The following is a 12,821-nucleotide window of genomic DNA, read 5'->3' as shown; positions in this document are numbered from 1 at the left end:
CTCTCTCCTCTTTTCCTCTCTCGTTCCCTCGTCTCTCCGGGCCCTCTCTCTCTCTCTCTCTCTCCTCCTCCCCCCTCTCCCGCTCTCGCCTCTCTCTCCTCTCTCTCCCTCCCCTCCCTCTCTCTTTTCTCTCCCCTCTCTTCCCCCTCCCTCCTCTCTCTCCTCTCTCCCCTCCTCCCTTCTCCCCCCCTCTCTCTCTCTCTCTCTCTCCCCCCTCTCTCTGCCCTCTACTTCTGTCTCTGATTGAAACGCCCTCTACGATAATGGGACATGTGTGTTTTGTCTGATGAGTGCATGACGTGGACAGAGGGCAAAGAGATATACACATATACATATACCACATATACACTATACAAACATATATCACATATACATACATACACATACATATACATACACACACACACATATATACACATATACATACATACACATACATATACATACACACACACACATATACACACATACACACACACACACACTCCTATGCAGTGCTCTGAATTGTAATTTAAACACGACTGAAATTAAAATAACTTTAATTATTAGCCAATTATCGGAGTGGGGACGTCCCCGTGGCAGGAGGCTGATAGAGAGGAAAGGATCACAGCACACACACACACACACACACACACACACATTTACACACACACCCCAAAACAACAACACACACACCACTAAGGAATCCAAGAACAAGAACAAATGCAGCTTGCCCCCCCCCCCCCCCGTTATTGCTGCAGCTAATAAATCCTGCTTGATAAATTATGTAGAGCAGCGCTCCCTAGACACTCATTAATGCTCTAACCCAGCACACAGGCCGCTGGGGGGGGCAATACACACACACACAACAAAACCACATATACACACTTTATATACACACCACACACACACATATACACACATATATACACACACACACACACACAAATATACACCATATATACACACACCCACACACACCACAATCCACAATATTATACACACACACACACACAAAACACATATACACACATATATATACACACCACACAAATATACACAAAATATACACAACACACACACACACAAATATACACACATATATCCCACACACACACACAAAACACAATATCCCACACATATATACACACACACACACACCACAAAATTACACACACACACACACAAAATACACACATATATACACACACACACCAATTACACACATATATCCCACACACACACACATTATACACACATATATACACACACACACAAATATACACACATATATACACACACACACACACACACACATATCCCACCACTATACACACACACCACACACACAATATACACACATATATAACCCCTTTAATTACCCCACACACAAAACACATATCACACACATATACACACACACACACACATATACACACATATATACACACACACACACACACACAATACACACTATATACACACACAAAACCCCAAAATATACACACATATATACACACACCATATACACACATATATACACACCCACACATACACAACACTTACTTATATATACACACACACACCCACACACATATACACACATACACATACATATACTTATACACACCACACACACACATATCACACATACACATCCCTATACTTATACACACACACACACAATATACACACATGTATAAACCACACACCACACCACACACATATATATACACACACACACATATATAACACACCACACATATATACACACACACACAAAATTATACCACACACACGCTATAACACCCAAATACACAGGCACACACACACACGCACATACACATACATATACACACACACACACACACACATATACACACATGTATAAACACACACACACACATATACACACACACACACACACACACATACATACACATGCACACACGCACACACACGCACATATACACACACATACATACACACATATATACACACACACACACACACACACACACATACAGAAGTGCCACTGCCCTTTAGGAACTACTTTTTCCAGAAGTAACTTAGTGGAAGTAGAGCTGCAACGATCATCCACCACGATCATCCCCAATCAGTCCCCCCAAACCAGTCAGTCGCCCAATCAGTCCCCCAAAGTCATCCCCAACAATCCCCCCCAAACATCATCCCCCATCATCGCCCAATCACGCCCAACAATCGTCCCAACATCGGTCCCCACGATAATCGACCACTCAGTCGCCCAACAGTCGCCCAACAATCAGTCGCCCAACAGTCAGTCGCCCAACGATCAGTCGCCCAACAGTCAGTCGCCCAACAATCGGTCGCCCAACGATCAGTCGCCCAACGATCAGTCGCCAAAGTCACCCGCCCAAAAGTCAGTCCCCCCAACCCGCATCGCCCAACAATCGGTCGCCCAACGATAATCACCAACTTCAGTCCCCAACATCAGTGCCCAAAAATTTCCGTCCCCCCAAACCCCCCTCCCCCAACGTCGTCGCCCAACAGTCAGTCGCCCAAAATGGGTTCGACCAACGATATCCCCCAACGATCAGTCGCCCCAACAGTCAGTCGCCCAAAAGTCACCCCCCCAAAACATTAATCGCCCAAAAATGGGTTCGCCCAACGAAAATTCCCCCAACGATCAGTCCCCCAAACCAGTCGCCCAACATCTTCGCCCAACGGGCCCAGGCCCAACTTTCGGGTCCCCCCAACATCGGGTTCCCCAAAAATGGGCGACCCACATCATCGCCCAACGATTTTTTCGCCCAACGTCATCCCCCCAAAAAGTCGGGTCGCCCAAAAATGGGCCCCCCGAAAAGTCAAACCAACATTAAGCCCGCCCCCCACCCTCGCCCCCCAATAGTCCCCAACAGTCAGTCCCCCAACATCAGTCCCCCAAACGGGTCAGTCCCCCAACAATGGGTCCCCCAAAACGATCGGGGCCCCCCAAACACGTCCGCCCCAACATTCAGCCCCCCCCAACAATCGGTCGCCCAAAACGATCATTTCCCCCAAAACGTCAGTCGCCCAAACAGTCGGGCCCCCAACGATCAGTCAAAAAAATCATTTTCCCCCAACAATCAGTCGCCCAACAATCAGTTGCCCAACATCATCGCCCAACAAATCAGTCTCCCCAATTTCCCGTCCCCCCAAACGGGTCAGTCCCCCAACCCAGCCCCGTCCCCCAACCCGTCAGTCCCCCAAACGACCCGTCACCCAAAAAATCGTTTTTCCAAACAGTCACGCCCAAACGATCAGAAACCCAAAAAACAGTCCCCCAAAAAATCGTGCCCAACAATCGGGGCCCAACGACATCCCCACCATTTGCCCAACAGCAATCCCCCCAACCGCACCCAAAAAATCGCCCAACAATCGGTCTCCAACGATCATTTTAACGACAGCGCCCAAAATAAAACGCCCAACAATTCACCCAACGCAGTGCCCACGATCAGTCACCCAACAATCAGTCACCCAACAATCAGTCGCCCAACAATCAGTTGCCCAAGTCAGCCCCCAACACATCCCCCAAAAGTAAATCGCCAACAGTCCCCCCAACATCGGTGCCAACACGGTCGCCAAGATGGTTGCCCAACGATCAGCCCAAAAGATCAGTCCCCAACAGTCATCCCAACGCAGTCCCCCAAAAACGGTAACCCCCAAGTGGGGCGCCCAAAACGTCGGTTGCCCAGAATCATCCCCCAACATATCCCCCAAACAGTCAATCCCCCAAATCAGTCCCCCAAAACAATCCCCCAAAAAATCGGTCGCCAAAAAATGGGCCCCAAACGACAGTCGTCAAACGACGGCCCCAACCCCAACGGTCCCCAAAACGATCGTCGCCCAACGAGGGGTCCCAAAAATCACCCCCAACAATGGGGCCCCCAAAAAACGGTCCCCCAAACGATGGGTCCCCAACGTGGTTTTCCCCAGCAATCAGTCCCCAACGACCCCCCAACAGTAAACCCCCCCAAATCAGTACCCAAAAACAATCGGTCGCCCAACGATCGGTCGCCCAACGACCCCGGTCCCCCAACGTCATGCCCCAAACGTAGATAAATTTTCATTTTGCTACTGCTAAAAATTCTTTTTTCGCCTTCAAAAATGGGGTTTTCTTGTCTATCTGTTTTTAATATCCATCAACCGGATTAAATGTTGGGTTGGACACCGAAGACTTCATTTTGAACTTTTGAAAAAAAATGAAAATTTTCACTTTCGGCATTTTTTTAAATAAGAAAGAATAAAGAAAAATCAGGCCAAAAATCGAAAAGAAAGTTGTTAGAACGGTATTTGCGAGCTATTTGAACGAGCATTTGAACAGCTATTAAACAGTATTTAACAGCTTTTGAGGGTTTTTTTTCCCCTCATTTCTTTTGTTGCCTCCTGTTCGCCATCCTCCCCCCGCGTTTTTCTCCGCCACCCGCCTCCTCTTCTTCCCCTTTCCCTTTTCCCTGCGTATTTTTTTCTAAAAAATTTTAAAAAAATCTGGAAAGCCCTGTCAGGGGGAGAAAAAAGCTCGTTTTGGTCGGGATCCAGGCAGGTTATGGAAACCAAACTTGAAAAATCATAACAGAAAAATAATGTACACCTTTAATCCCACTTTTTCCTTTCTTTGAGTCATTGGTGATTATAGCCCGACCAACGGAAATGCCTAATATCGATATATTGATAATATCGGCCAATATATCGGCCGATATTAGGCATTTCCCAATCTATTGGTATCTGCATTTATAACAATTAATAAAAATAAAAAAATAATGATAAAAAAGTTCATTCATCAGAATAATTTATAGTGACAAATAAATTAATCTGATGAATGAATATTTAAAAATATAAAAACGGACGGTCAACCATGTTATGAGACTTGGCGTTGCATAGTCTGTCCCCCAGAGGACGCTCTACAACGTCCCTGTTAGTGATGGCGTTGCATAGTCTGTCCACCAGAGGACGCTCTACAACGTCCCTGTTAGTGATGGCGTTGCACAGTCTGTCCACCAGAGGACGCTCTACAACGTCCCTGTTAGTGATGGCGTTGCATAGTCTGTCCACCAGAGGACGCTTTACAACGTCCCTGTTAGTGATGTTGCGTCCCTGTTACGTCCCTGTTACGTCCCTGTTAGTGATGGCGTTGCATAGTCTGTCCACCAGAGGACGCTCTACAACGTCCCTGTTAGTGATGGCGTTGCATAGTCTGTCCACCAGAGGACGCTCTACAACGTCCCTGTTAGTGATGGCGTTGCATAGTCTGTCCACCAGAGGACGCTCTACAACGTCCCTGTTAGTGATGGCGTTGCATAGTCTGTCCACCAGAGGACGCTCTACAACGTCCCTGTTAGTGATGGCGTTGCATAGTCTGTCCACCAGAGGACGCTCTGCAACGTCCCTGTTAGTGATGGCGTTGCATAGTCTGTCCACCAGAGGACGCTCTGCAACGTCCCTGTTAGTGATGGCGTTGCATAGTCTGTCCACCAGAGGACGCCCTAAATCTGTAAAGTGTCTCGAGATAACTTTTGTTGAACTTTTATGAATTGATACTTTAAATAAAATAAAACTGAATAAATAAACTCCTTTTAAGGTAGATTTTTCAGCCCTAACTTACGTGATGTCATATCTGTTTATAGACTAATTCCAGGCCGTATTTTCTATTTTAATTAAAACATCTGTTTTGGTTTGTCCCTCAGATCACAGAGATGGGAAAGGACTCGCTCCCCGCCTGGCTGCACTGGGACGCCAGCAGCCGAGTCCTGCAGGGTCTGCCTCTGGAGGAGGACAAGGGCGTCCATTACATCTCGGCATCCATCTCCAACCACACAAAGTCCTCGTCTTCCTCTGAGGTGTTCTCCATCGAGGTTCACCCTGAAGACCATCTGGACCCGGACTCGGCCCAGCTGGCGTCCAACCAGGCCTCGGGGGAAGACGACGCCCAGCCGTTCGCCTGTAGCAACGAGGAACCCGTCACGGTGCTCACGGTGATCCTGGACGCCGATCTGACCAAGATGAGCTCCGAGCAGAGGGTGGAGCTCCTGGATGACATGCAGAGCTTCTCCAGGGTCGGCCTCCAGCACATGAAGATCCTCCCGGTGGTCAACAACCGGCTGTTCGACATGTCTGCGTTCATGGCCGGGCCGGGGAACGCCAAAAAGGTAAAGATGGTGGAAATGATACAGCAGAATCCTGTATATAGTAAATGAAAGCATTATTGTAGCATACCAAATTACTAGGTTAGAAGTTAACCCTCATGGTGTCCTCATGTTGTCCTCATGTTGTCCTCCTGTTGTCCTTATGGTGTCCTCATGGTGTCCTCATGTTGCCCTCATGTTGCCATCTTGTTGTCCTCATATTGTCCTCATGGTGGTCTCATGTTGTTCTCATGTTGCCCTCATGTTGTCCTCATGTTGTCTTCATGATGTCCTCATGTTGTTCTTATGTTGTCCTCATGTTGTCTTCATGTTGTCCTCATGTTGCCCTCATGTTGTTCTTATGTTGTCCTCATGTTGTCTTCATGTTGTCCTCATGTTGTCCTCATGTTGTTCTTATGTTGCCTTCATGTTCCCCTCATGGTGTCCTCATGTTGCCCTCATGTTGTCCTCATGTTGTCCTCATGTTGTCTTCATGATGTCCTCATGTTGTTCTTATGTTGTCCTCATGTTGTCTTCATGTTGTCCTCATGTTGCCCTCACATTGTCTTCATGTTGTCCTCATGTTGCCCTCACGTTGTCTTCATGTTGCCCTCACGTTGTCTTCATGTTGTCCTCATGTTGCCCTCACGTTGTCTTCATGTTGCCCTCACGTTGTCTTCATGTTGTCCTCATGTTGTCCTCATGTTGTTCTTATGTTGTCCTGATGTTGCCCTCACGTTGTCTTCATGTTGTCCTCATGTTGTCCTCATGTTGTCCTCATGTTGTTCTTATGTTGTCCTCATGTTGTCCTCATGGCTCATAAAGCATCAACAAAAGTGTTGATTTTCGGGAAGACAACACAAGGGTTAAAGTCACCTTTTAGAAAGAAAGAATGAATGTAGGAAAACACAATAGATCTTGGCGTTACATTTGGCATTTCTGGCATAATTTATACTGTTTATTGATCCCTAGTGGGGGAAATTAAGATTTACACTCTGTTTTGTTAGAAATCACGACACACAGGCCTGAAATACACACACACACACACACACATGATCAGGACCTATTCATGCACAAATGGGGAGGTGTCAGAGTGGGGGGGCTGCCAGTGCTGGAACTGTGCCCTGAGTGGTTGGGGGGGGGGGGGGTACTGTGCTTGTTCAAGAGCACATGGCAGCACAACCTGTACAATTATAGGGGAAACACTAGAGTGAGTTAATGAGAATGAATGCTACAGAGCCTGTTTGTATGTGGTTAAAGTAAATATTTTCTCATCCGTGAATAATTTAACATATTTAGGTAGATGGATAATTCCAATAACAAGTCATCGATGTCTCCCCAGGTGGTGGAGAACGGCGCTTTGTTGTCGTGGAAGCTCGGCTGCTCCCTGGACCAGAGCACAGTCCCAGATATCAACAGTGTCCAGGGTCCTGCCAAAGAAGGCTCCATGTCCGCCAAGCTGGGCTACCCGGTGGTGGGGTGGCACATCGCCAACAAGAAACCCCACGTCCCGAAGCGGGTGAGGCGCCAATTAAACAACACCCCCACCCCTGTCCTGGCAGTGGTTCCTCCAACAACCATAGTGGAGCCTCCGGTGCGGATTATTCCAACCATCTCCTCTCCCTCTATTGCTGCACCAACTGAAAGCTCCGCCCCCCCTGTGAGAGGTCCCGTTCCCCTCCCAGGCAAGCCTACAATTAGAGTTCGTGACCCCATTAACCATACCCCCACCATGGGACCCCCTCAACCAACCAGGGTAATGGAAACCACCAGCACTGTTCCAATCCAGCCAACCATGACCAGGCCGACTTTTGTGGAGGCCACTGCTACACCACCTTCACCAACGAGAAGACCTACCAAGAAACCCAAGAGACCCAAAACCACACCGGTGCCAAGAGAGACAAAGACCTCCACAGCCAAGCCGTCCAGGCGCACAACACCATCCCCGGCCGTTGTCCCGGATCCATTTAATGAGAAACCGGTCCTGCGTAACCCAATCGACCAGGTCAATGCTTTGGTGGGCACCTATTTCGAAGTAAAGATCCCATCGGATACATTCTTTGATAAAGAGGACGGGACAACTGACAAGCTGCGACTGACTTTGAGACAGAACCACAATGAAGTGGTTGGAGAGGGCTCGTGGATCCAGTTCAACACCACCAGCCAACTGCTCTACGGCCTGCCCGATGCCCAGCATGTGGGGAAACACGAATACTTCATGCAGGCAACCGACAAAGGTGGCCTGAAAGCGATTGACGCCATAGAGGTCCGCGTGAACCGCTGGCCCGCCAACGACAAGACACCCGTGATCTTTACGGCCCGGTTTGAAGGGGAGCCGCGTTCAATTACAATCGACATCCACAAGAAGATCCTTCTGGTGAAAAAGCTGGCGTACGCACTTGGGGACCGCAACAGCAGTACAGTCAGTCTGCGTAACATCACCAAAGGGTCCATTGTGGTGGAGTGGACTAACACGAGCCTCCCACATCACCCTTGTCCAAAGGAACAGCTCACAGTGATGAGCAGGACGCTCGCCAGTGCTGACGGAAAACCCTCGCCGAAGTTGAGGGACTTCATGGAACCTGAATTCCGACCATTGGATGTCAAGGTCAAGGGAAGGGCAAGCTGCAGAACCTATTCCTTCATCCCGCCTGGAGAGATTGAAATACCAGAGCCTCCAGCAGTCACTCCAGCTCTGGGAACCGGCCGGCAGAGCACAGACGACGTCTATCTCCACACGGTCATTCCTGCCGTGGTCGTGGCGGCCATCTTGTTGATAGCGGGCATCATTGCGATGATCTGCTACAGGAAGAAACGAAAGGGCAAGCTGACCATCGAGGACCAGGCCACCTTCATCAAAAAAGGGGTGCCGATCATCTTCGCCGACGAGCTCGATGACTCCAAGCCACCTCCATCTTCCAGTATGCCCTTGATTCTGCAGGAAGAGAAGCCCCCACTCCCGCCGCCGGAGTACCCCAACATGGCCACGCCAGAGACCACGCCCCTGAACCAGGAACTGCTCGGGGAGTACACAGCTCTGCGGGACGAGGACCCCAACGCGCCTCCCTACCAGCCGCCGCCTCCCTTCACCACTCCCATGGAGGGCAAGGGTTCACGTCCCAAGAACATGACCCCCTACAGATCGCCACCCCCCTACGTGCCACCTTAAGACTCGTTTAACCCTCCTCCGATCGGGTGGAGGGACCGGATGCCTGAGGAACAGTGACGGTTTTCATTCTGGTGTTGGTCTGTCTGGACATTTACAGGGAGAGATGACAAGAGGTGCTAAAATACAAAACAGCTACAGGGGACTTTGGCTTTGGGGGGGGAGGGGGAGAGAGTTTTTTTTCTTTTTTTTTACAGTAAACGTATGGGAGGATTGGTTGAAACAGCTGGGAGGAACTACTGTTTTAGTGGTAGCCCAGCTACTACAGTGGCCTAAGACAAATTGTCGTCCTGTTGTCTTTTTGGATCGACCGGTTGGTCAGAAGCGACGATGGAGATCGGGAGACGAGCTCTCTTTTCCCAGCCTTTCATTTGTTTCTCTGTTCATTTAAAACACAGTTTTTCATCATCATCCCATTATAAGTCTTTCTTTTCTGGACTGAATCGTTTGCCTAACAACTCGTCTTTTGGTCTTGCTTTTTAAAATAAAACGAGAAGACAGTGGACTGCCAGCGGTGCACTGCAGGCGACAACCTTCGTTGTTTTTTTTAAATAACGAGAGGGGGATTCTTTGAATTTGAAAAAAGATCTCGCAAGGATCTCAGATCAGCCCTGCAGACAACACAAGAGAATGGGAGGCCGAGGTGTGTGTGTGTGTGTGTGTGTGTGTGTGTGTTGTGTGTGTGGTGTGTGTGTGTGTGTATTCCGATTCAATACGGTTTGCCTTTTAACACTTGTCTGTTTATATCCTTAATCACAGTGTCTATTAAAGATGAATGAATAACAAGGTAGCCTAAAAAAAGATTTAGAGAATAATAATAATTAATTTGTTTTAGTTTTTTTGGTTTTAAAATTCATTGTATATCTGGGAGATGTTCTGTTAGATTGGGTTATATTTTCTTGGTGGTGGGAGAAAGGGACTGCTTCGCTAAAATAACCTGCAGAGTCTTTTTTTCCTGTTTTTGGTAGAACGTCTACCGTCCGTTAGATGAAAATCTTCCCTTCCTCTCGGTTTCCCCCGTCCCGTCCGCTGTGAGAAAGCTGGGTGGGATGGGGGTTGAAGTGAGAAAACACGACGCACCGTTTTTGTCACGAAAGAGATTAAATAAAGAACCTGTAAATGCAGAGTTTTGATGTGGATTTGGATGCAAAATTTATACTTTTATGCAGATTTTAGTCCATGTAATTTGACGTCAGTTTGGCGACAGTGTTACAAAACTCCGGTAAAAGTGAAATGCCATGTCTAGAGCTGCACTATACTCAACTATTTTAAAGTCAAACTTCTCAAATGTCACGTCCCAAAGGCCCAACACAGTTTTAAGTGCACATCCCTCACAGTGTGTTGCTTTTATTATGTGTCTGAGTGGACAAATATGACATGCGGAGTTCCCCAAGGTTCCATTCTGGGTCCTCTACTGTTTAATCGGTTTGAGTTAAATACTTTGCTTGCAGCTTGTTGAATGAATATCTTTGAGTTGTGGACAAAACAAGACATTGGAGGACATCATCTTGTGCCCCCCCCCCTCCCCCCCACCACCCTTTTCTGACATTTTATGAACCAAACAACTAATCCAATAAGATTAATCGAGAACGAACATCATCGTGAGTTGCAGCTCTAAACATGTCTTTAGTTTTCTACATCCATACAGTACCTTCATTAACAGGAAAAGGACCCCTTCAGTTTATTTTGGACCAGGGATAATTCTTTTTTTATGTAATGAAGCAGTCCTCCCCCCCCCCCCCCCCCCCCACGTCAGCGGAGGACATTAGCGTGCCATAGAGACCGTCCCAGATGGGATTGTACAGAAACATTTTAGAGGAGATGATTGAGATTTAGAAGGAAGAAAGTACTTTGAAGTTCAACAATTTTTGCTCGCTGAAAAAACGGTCAAAAAAAAAAATCTCCTTCTAATTTTTTTACCAAGTTTTTGATACAGACTCAAATTGTTTGATTTATTAAAAGAAAAACAACCTGATTAATAATGATTAGTCTTTTGTGATTTATAAAATCTTAGCCTAGAAGTTCGACTATGATTCAATTATGTACGCGTTCTTTTTTTGTTTTTCTTTTGTGTCACGGGTCACGTATTTCAAGTGTTTTATTTCATTGTTTGTGTATGCATGTGTGTATGTATGTGTCTGTGTGTGTGCGTGTGTGTCTGTGTGTGTGTGTGTGTGTCTGTGTGTGTGTGTGTCTGTGTGTGTGTGTCTGTGTGTGTGTGTGTGTGCATATCGAAATGTATCTCCCACTATACAAAGATGGAATGACCCATATTTTATGTAATCACACAGTTTATTTTTATGTCCTGTTATGTTTGCTAATGAGTTTCAACTGAAAGTGACCCTTTGCAATAATAATGTGAGGCGCGGTTGACGCAGCTCGACTGACTCGTATTGTCATAATATTGTTGGTTTTTTGCAGAATGCCAAGGCTTTTTTGCTTATCAAGTGTGCATTGTCATAATAAAACCAACTGGTACGGTAAAAACAAACCCACCTTCTTCATTCATTCATCTGATTCAACTTGTCTTTGCAGGTGATGTTGGGATAATTTTTTAAAGTGTCCATATTATGAAAATATCACTTTTTTCTGGGATTTGGGGGGTTAGTTTGAGTCTCTGGTGCTTCGACACGCATACAAAACCATCCATGGGGTTCTGAGTGGGATCTGGTTTCTGATTGTCCTCTGATCCGGTCCCTGAATGCCCTCTGATCCGGTTTCTGAATGCCCTCTGATCCGGTTTCTGAATGCCCTCTGATCCGGTTCTGAATGTCCTCTGATCCGGTTTCTGAATGCCCTCTGATCCGGTTTCTGAATGTCCTCTTATCTGGTTCGATGTCCTCTTCCGGTTTCTGAATGCCCTCTGATCCGGGTTCTGAATGCCCTCTGATCCGGTTTCTGAATGCCCTCTGATCCGTTTCTGAATGCCCTCTGCATCCGGTTCTGAATGTCCCTCTGATCCGGTTTCCTGAATCCCTCTGATCCTGTTTCTGATGTCCTCTGTATCCTGTTCTGAATGTCCTCTATCCGTTTCTGAATGCCCTCTGATCCGTTTCTGAATGCCCTCTTGATCCGGTTTCTGATGCCCTCTGTCCGTTCTGAATGTCCTCTGATCCGGTTTCTGAATGCCCTCTGATCCGTTTACTGAGCCTCTGATCTGGTTTCTGAATGTCCTCTGATCCGATTTCTGAATCCCTCATTATCCGTTCTGAATGACCTCAGATCCGGTTTCTGATGTCCCTGATCCAATTTTTGAATGTCCTCTGATCCGTATTGTGAATGTCCTCTGATCCGGATTTCTGATGTCCTCTGATCTGGTTCCTGAATGCCTCTGATCCATTTCTGAATTACCTCTGATCCGGTTTCTGATGCCCTCTGATCGTTTCTGAATGTCCCTCTGCCGTTTGGGAATGTCCTCTGATCCGGTTTCTGAATGTCCTCTGATCTGGTTCCTGAATGCCCTCTGATCCGATTTCTGAATGTCCTCTGATCCGGTTTCTGAATGCCCTCTGATCCGGTTTCTGAATGCCCTCTGA

At 47.1% G+C, this 12,821-nt stretch overlaps 1 protein-coding gene across 1 annotated transcript in view; it reads left to right on the top strand.

The window, feature by feature from the left end:
• Positions 1–11,765, top strand: part of LOC116704592 (dystroglycan) — a 48,707-nt gene extending 36,942 nt beyond the window's left edge. The window contains exons 3-4 of the mRNA XM_032540180.1: positions 5,682–6,143; positions 7,462–11,765. Of these exons, the coding sequence (XP_032396071.1) occupies positions 5,682–6,143; positions 7,462–9,288 (2,289 nt within the window). The 3' untranslated portion in view covers positions 9,289–11,765. The remainder of the gene's footprint in view (positions 1–5,681; positions 6,144–7,461) is intronic.
• The last annotated feature ends 1,056 nt before the right edge of the window (positions 11,766–12,821 follow it).

Source organism: Etheostoma spectabile, chromosome 16 (assembly GCF_008692095.1).
Source record: "Etheostoma spectabile isolate EspeVRDwgs_2016 chromosome 16, UIUC_Espe_1.0, whole genome shotgun sequence".
NCBI lineage: Eukaryota > Metazoa > Chordata > Actinopteri > Perciformes > Percidae > Etheostoma > Etheostoma spectabile.
The sequence above is the reverse complement of the archived record's forward strand: the minus strand, read 5'-3'. Positions and strand labels throughout refer to the sequence as shown.